Source organism: Phoenix dactylifera, chromosome 9 (genome assembly GCF_009389715.1).
Source record: "Phoenix dactylifera cultivar Barhee BC4 chromosome 9, palm_55x_up_171113_PBpolish2nd_filt_p, whole genome shotgun sequence".
Classification (NCBI taxonomy): Eukaryota; Viridiplantae; Streptophyta; class Magnoliopsida; order Arecales; family Arecaceae; genus Phoenix; species Phoenix dactylifera.
Genome location: NC_052400.1, coordinates 10,075,397 through 10,081,006, shown reverse-complemented (window position 1 = coordinate 10,081,006; position 5,610 = coordinate 10,075,397). Strand labels below are relative to the sequence as shown.

General features: G+C 40.7%; 1 protein-coding gene across 1 annotated transcript; it reads left to right on the top strand.

Moving 5' to 3' along the window:
- The first annotated feature begins 2,040 nt into the window (after window positions 1–2,040).
- LOC103709420 (cytochrome b561 and DOMON domain-containing protein At3g25290-like) lies at window positions 2,041–5,183 on the top strand. The gene is made up of 3 exons (XM_008794741.4): window positions 2,041–2,751; window positions 4,035–4,283; window positions 4,624–5,183. The coding sequence occupies exons 1-3, from the start codon at window positions 2,143–2,145 to the stop codon at window positions 4,882–4,884; spliced, it is 1,119 nt and encodes a 372-aa protein (XP_008792963.1). The 5' UTR covers window positions 2,041–2,142; the 3' UTR covers window positions 4,885–5,183.
- The last annotated feature ends 427 nt before the right edge of the window (window positions 5,184–5,610 follow it).

The window sequence follows — 5,610 nt, the reverse complement described above, 5'->3', positions numbered from 1 at the left end:
CATTTTTGCTATACATTCTTTTGTTTTCTCTATTTTTTTAAATTTTTCTTTCACACATTTACCATATTTTTAACTTTATTCAACATAATATTTAACCTATATTTATATTATCATTTTTCTGTAACATTCATTATACCTAATGAGTTGCTAGTATTCCTTAAAAAAAGTCAATTCTTAGAATTTTTTTCACATCAACTATATTTTTTTCAATTCAATAATTGTTATAAAGATTTAATTGTCTGAATCTATTTTTAACCTAGGTGTTCTCTGAACAACTATCCTAATGATGAATGAGACATGCAATGCTGCATCACAACAGTGAGAAAAACTCTTACTCCTTAACATATGCCCAAGACCATATGAATAAAAAACGATCATGTACTTTATTAGTTCAAAAAAAGGGATCGAAATCCTATCAACGAAATCATGAATATCCATCAAATAGGTTTTTCTATTAAATAAAAGTTAATGGGTCAAAGTACCTAATTAAAGATAGGCAGCTAATTTTGAATTTCGTACAAGGTGCGGAATTTCCCATTTCAACGTTGTTCATTGAACCGTTGATAAAGCTAATAAGATGCAAGCCCTCACATGGTCTCAGCGTCACGCTATCGCCGCCGTGACGCAATATGGAGGCCAGAAGCCTAAACCGACCCCGGTTCCTATGATGTGCGTTGAGATGCGTGCTTGATAAATAAGATCATAGAAATCAGCGGTCGATATTGGCTGCATGTACTGCTACGTAGTCCACCGCCCGCCCGTATTTTTTAAGAGTTCAGACCCAAACATTCTACCGCTTGTCTTCTTCTTTCCCTCCGTTAGACCTCCAATAGATTCTCTCTCCACCGTTCGATCAATTTTCATGCCCAGAGGGAACCATCCTACGTGGCATTGCTCTGCTGCTCATACGTGGAAAAAATGCAGTCCTCATCCGCAACGGAACCGCAAAACGCCGAGGAGCCTTGCTCCCTAATCTTCTTAGGATGAACATTTACGATAATGCTGCTATAGGAGTCAACGGGGGCATGGACTTTATTATTAGAGACCATAATGATGGTCGGGGTCAACGGATTTTCGATAATTATATTATTGAAGCTAAGCTTAAACCGCATGGAAAAGCATCTCCTACACAAAGTATATTCTAGGTGCGGCCTGCATTCGTCTTGAAGAAAACTCGACTATAACTATCGAGTGGCTTCGAGGCCGACATAATGATGCGAGCCGGTAGTCGCTGCTCCATAATATATTGAGACTAGCAAAAGGACACTCATCATGCTAGAGAGTTTTTTTCGGAGAATCAAGCATCTGTCACTTCTCTGCTTTCCATTAATTTTTTTTTATGCTTTTTTTTTGGTTAGCTGAACTTATAGAAGGTATATATGCAAGGCATTCAGGGTACACATTCTGAATAAGAAAGGAGGAGCTGCCATACTCCGCGAGTTAGTATTTTTTTTATTTTATTGGATGTATTTGTACACATATTGTATGGAGATTCCGTTTTCAGCAAAAAAAAAATATATATATATATATATAAGAGTATCATTTATAAAAAAATAAAAAATAAAAAAATAAATCACTTGGAGCGGGCCGTGGAGCCCACAGCCATGGGTCCCAGAAGTGAGAGAGATTTAGGTAAGTTCGTTTTATTCCCCTTTCGGCCTTTCCACTTTCCTCTTAAACTTGCCAAGCGCACCAACTGCCATATATACTCCTCGTGAATTTGGAGAGAAGCACACGACGGGCGTACGTTGAATGGGGTCCATAGGAAAGAGACCGGTGATTGGCAGTGCACGGCCAAACCATATCCCCCCTCGGGACGCGGCCTTTTCGCTTCTGACAGACGGAACGAGTTATTATTCCCCCTCTTTTTTTTTTTTACGCCCACGTGGCGTCGGAGAGCGTGGTTTAACCAATAAAAACACGACTCTATCTACTGTTCTCATTCACCAAACTGTTCCTGCGGAGCACTAGCCTCGCACTTCCTCTCACTCTTGGCTATAAATTCCCGAGCAGAGATATCGACGCTTGCGCCGGGAAAGCCTCTTCTCCGCGGAGTTTGATAAGCCGCTCCCTTGTCAAACAGCAAATAACGGGCGGACCACAATCCAAAAGCCCCGAAGGAGGAGGAGGAGGAGAACACACATGGCCGGCGCCTTCGCGCTCCTCTTCGCCGCCATTGCCGCCGTTTGCTTCCTTCCGCCGCCCGCCGCTTCCCAGGGGTGCAAGTCCCAGAATCTTGGATCCAACCGGGTATTCGCGTCCTGCAGCGATCTTCCCCACCTGTCCGCCTCCCTCCACTGGACCTACAACAGCGCCGCGGGGGAGCTCTCGATCGCCTTCGTGGCGCCGCCGGCGGCGGAGGCGGGTTGGGTGGCGTGGGCGATCAATCCCACGGGGATGGGCATGGCGGGGTCGCAGACGCTGGCGGCGTTCCGGGGGGCGGACGGGAGGATGGTGGTGAAGACGTACAACATCACGGGGTACGGGGCTCTGAAGGAGTCGAAGATCGCGTTCGACACGACGGATCTGGCGGCGGAGTACGCGGGCGGGACGATGAGGATGTTCGGGACGGTGAAGCTGGGGAAGGAGATGACGGTGGTGAATCAGGTGTGGCAGGTGGGGGGATCGGTGACTGCCGGTGTGCCGGACAAGCACGCGTTTAATCCGGACAATTTGGCGTCCGAGGGCACCTTGGATTTGCTCCGGGGGGTCAGCTCCGGATCCGGGGCTTCCGGCACCAAGAAGAGGAATGTAAGTAATATTCTTTATTATTTTCGTTTTTTAGAAATATAAAGTGAATTTGGACTCTTCTGTTATAGTTAAGTATTTTGGTATCTAAAGAATTTAATTCTTTAGGATCCTTCCTTTGTATCATTCCATAAACAAAAAAGTTTTTTTTTTTTTCCTTTTCACTCTAGATGAAAAGGGAAACTTTTTGTTTGGCAAGCGATGGATGAGTTGAATTGTTGGTTGGCGTTAGGAGAGTATGAATGGTCAATTTTAGAAATTGTTTTTTTTTTTTTTTTGTGGGGGGGGATGAATATCAAAACACTTTCTTAAAAAAAATATTAAAAATAAAGTACTCAATAGGGATGTGGAAATCCATGTGCGCTCTTGTTTTTCCTTTCTTTTTTGTTATAATTTCTATATTCTTGTAAAAAGCGTGGCACCCTGTTATGTGGTGCATTTTTAAGTAGAAAATTTTGGAAATAAAAATGAGATTTGGATAATTTTATTATTTTATTTCGTTTCCTCTCCTTTTTTGAATTTCCAAAGAGGTTTTTTCATTAAAATTAAAGGTATATTTGATGAAAGAATATGGATGGTCAATTTATTTTTGCTTTTTTTTCTCTGATTAATTGAGGATGTCAATTCTTTCCTTCCTCTGGTTTGGGGTTCGATGTGGCTAATGTTATCTTGGCAACAATTGGGAGATTTTGATAGTTCTGTTTGATTTTGTTGTTATGTTTTTTGACTGGTGTTGTCTGTACTTATATCATTTAGCTGTATGCGATAGTGATTCTTCTGTTTGTTTTTGTTAATACATTTAGATTTTCTCTGTTCTGTTCCATCGCCTGTTTAGATGCCTTGGATCAATCACATACACTCCTTTTTATCTTTTATTAGGGAAGAAAGCAACCTCAACTGTTCTTAATTTTGTCAAGTAGTTTTTTTCAAAGTAAGAGAGAAGAAAAAAAGAATCAACTTTTCAATACGTGTTGGGTAGTAATGCAGTGACAGGTTCTTTCAAATTATTCTAGAGTTGGAATCTAAGCTTATACTGTTCACCTTGCAATACAATTGATGCCTTTATCACTGTGACTGCCGACTAACTGAAATCCATTGCTACCACCCATCTATTTTGTGATCTGTGTGATATCTAAACACAAGGAATGCATGTTTCTATCAGCCACCATCCTCACACGCAAGTCTCCAAATTCTACAGTGAATGGATGTTTCTATCAGCCGGCATACTGCCATCTTCTGCTGATTAAATTTTATAGCTCATCTCTTTAATTAATCTTGTTGTTTAGATACATGGAATCTTGAATGCTGTGAGCTGGGGAATTTTGCTTCCAATTGGAGCGATCTTCGCAAGATATCTGAAGACATTCCAATCAGCAGATCCTGCATGGTTTTACCTCCATGTGTCATGCCAGCTTATTGGTTACATTGTGGGGGTTGCAGGCTGGGGAACTGGTCTCAATCTTGGGAGCAAGGGAATCCACCAGACCACTCATCGGAACATTGGAATCACCCTCTTCTCTCTTGGGACCCTGCAGGTAACAAATATCTTACCCAATCTCCCCTGGTATGTAGGTGAATTTTGACAGTATGGACTACTTTTCTCTTTTAAAAATAGATGAGGAATTATTTTATCAATACTTAGCTTTCTATGGCCAGATTTCTCCTCTTATATTTTGGGTGTTTCTCTGGAAACTCTGGGAAACAACTGTTTCATAAGATTGACCTCATGTTTTCAATATCTCCTTGTTGATGGAGTTCTCCAAATTCTTCCTCGGACACATAGTCAATAATCATTTTGTTTGCTTAAAAGGTATGCTTTGTGATGATACCTAGTAGACTAAGTAGTTTTTTTTTCTGTTTTTTTTTTTTTTGTAGGTTTTTGCATTGTTTTTGAGGCCCAACAAGGATCACAAGTATCGCTTCTACTGGAACATTTACCATTACTTGGTAGGATACACCGTCATTATCTTGGGTATCATCAATGTCTTCAAAGGCCTGAAAATCTTAGATACTGATCAGAAGTGGACTACAGCATATATCATTGTGATATGCATCTTGGGTGGTATTGCCTTGTTGTTGGAAGCCATTACTTGGATGATTGTTCTGAGGAGAAAGTCCCGCAACCCAAAGGCCTAATTCTACCAATGAGCGTGGTGTGCAACAGCAACTCTCTATCTGATTAACTTTTTACTGCAGTTTATTGATTGATCTTCAGATTCTCTTACGGAGATAGAGGGTGTTCTTCAATAATTCTTTTCTTTGTATTCATCTTTTTGCTACCTTTTATGTTGTAAACTATTTAGTTGTCACCGAGCTTCTATTTTTATTGTTTGAAACTCTTTGTTCAGATTGTTGGAACGATACCTTATTCGATTATTTTTAATTAATACGATCCTCAGTATGGGGGTCGCACCTAATGTTGTGCTGGCCATGAACTTCCAAGGTTATTGGTCAAACAATAAAGCACTGTCTTTGGTTCCAAAGAGTAGTGTTGAAATAGAGGAAGAGGAGGGAAAGATAGAGGAAGAGGAGAGAGTGTAAAGGGAAGAACACAATCTAATTCAGAAATTTTTGTAGACTAGTGCCATAGCCCTTCCCTTCATTTTATAGTTGAGGAGAGGCATATACAGCTCATATACTGCCTGTATTTGGTCTAATCAATACCGCTCATACCCAACTGTTGTATAGCTAAGTTATAGTCAAATATCCTCCCTCAAACTCAAGGTGTAGCGAAGATGCCAACTTGAGTTTGCCAACTAGATCACGATGACGTTCCGGTAGATGTACTTTCATAAAAATATCAGTAAACTGATCTGCAGAAGCAACATATCTCAATTGAAGAGTACCTTGCTTAATATCATG

Excerpts from the sequence above, each read along its gene's own strand:
- LOC103709420 (XM_008794741.4), top strand. The coding sequence starts at position 2,143 with ATGGCCGGCGCCTTCGCGCTCCTCTTCGCCGCCATTGCCGCCGTTTGC. Across the intron at positions 2,752-4,034 it reads CCGGCACCAAGAAGAGGAAT|ATACATGGAATCTTGAATGC; the intron begins GTAAGTAATATT and ends CTTGTTGTTTAG. Across the intron at positions 4,284-4,623 it reads TCTCTCTTGGGACCCTGCAG|GTTTTTGCATTGTTTTTGAG; the intron begins GTAACAAATATC and ends TTTTTTTTGTAG.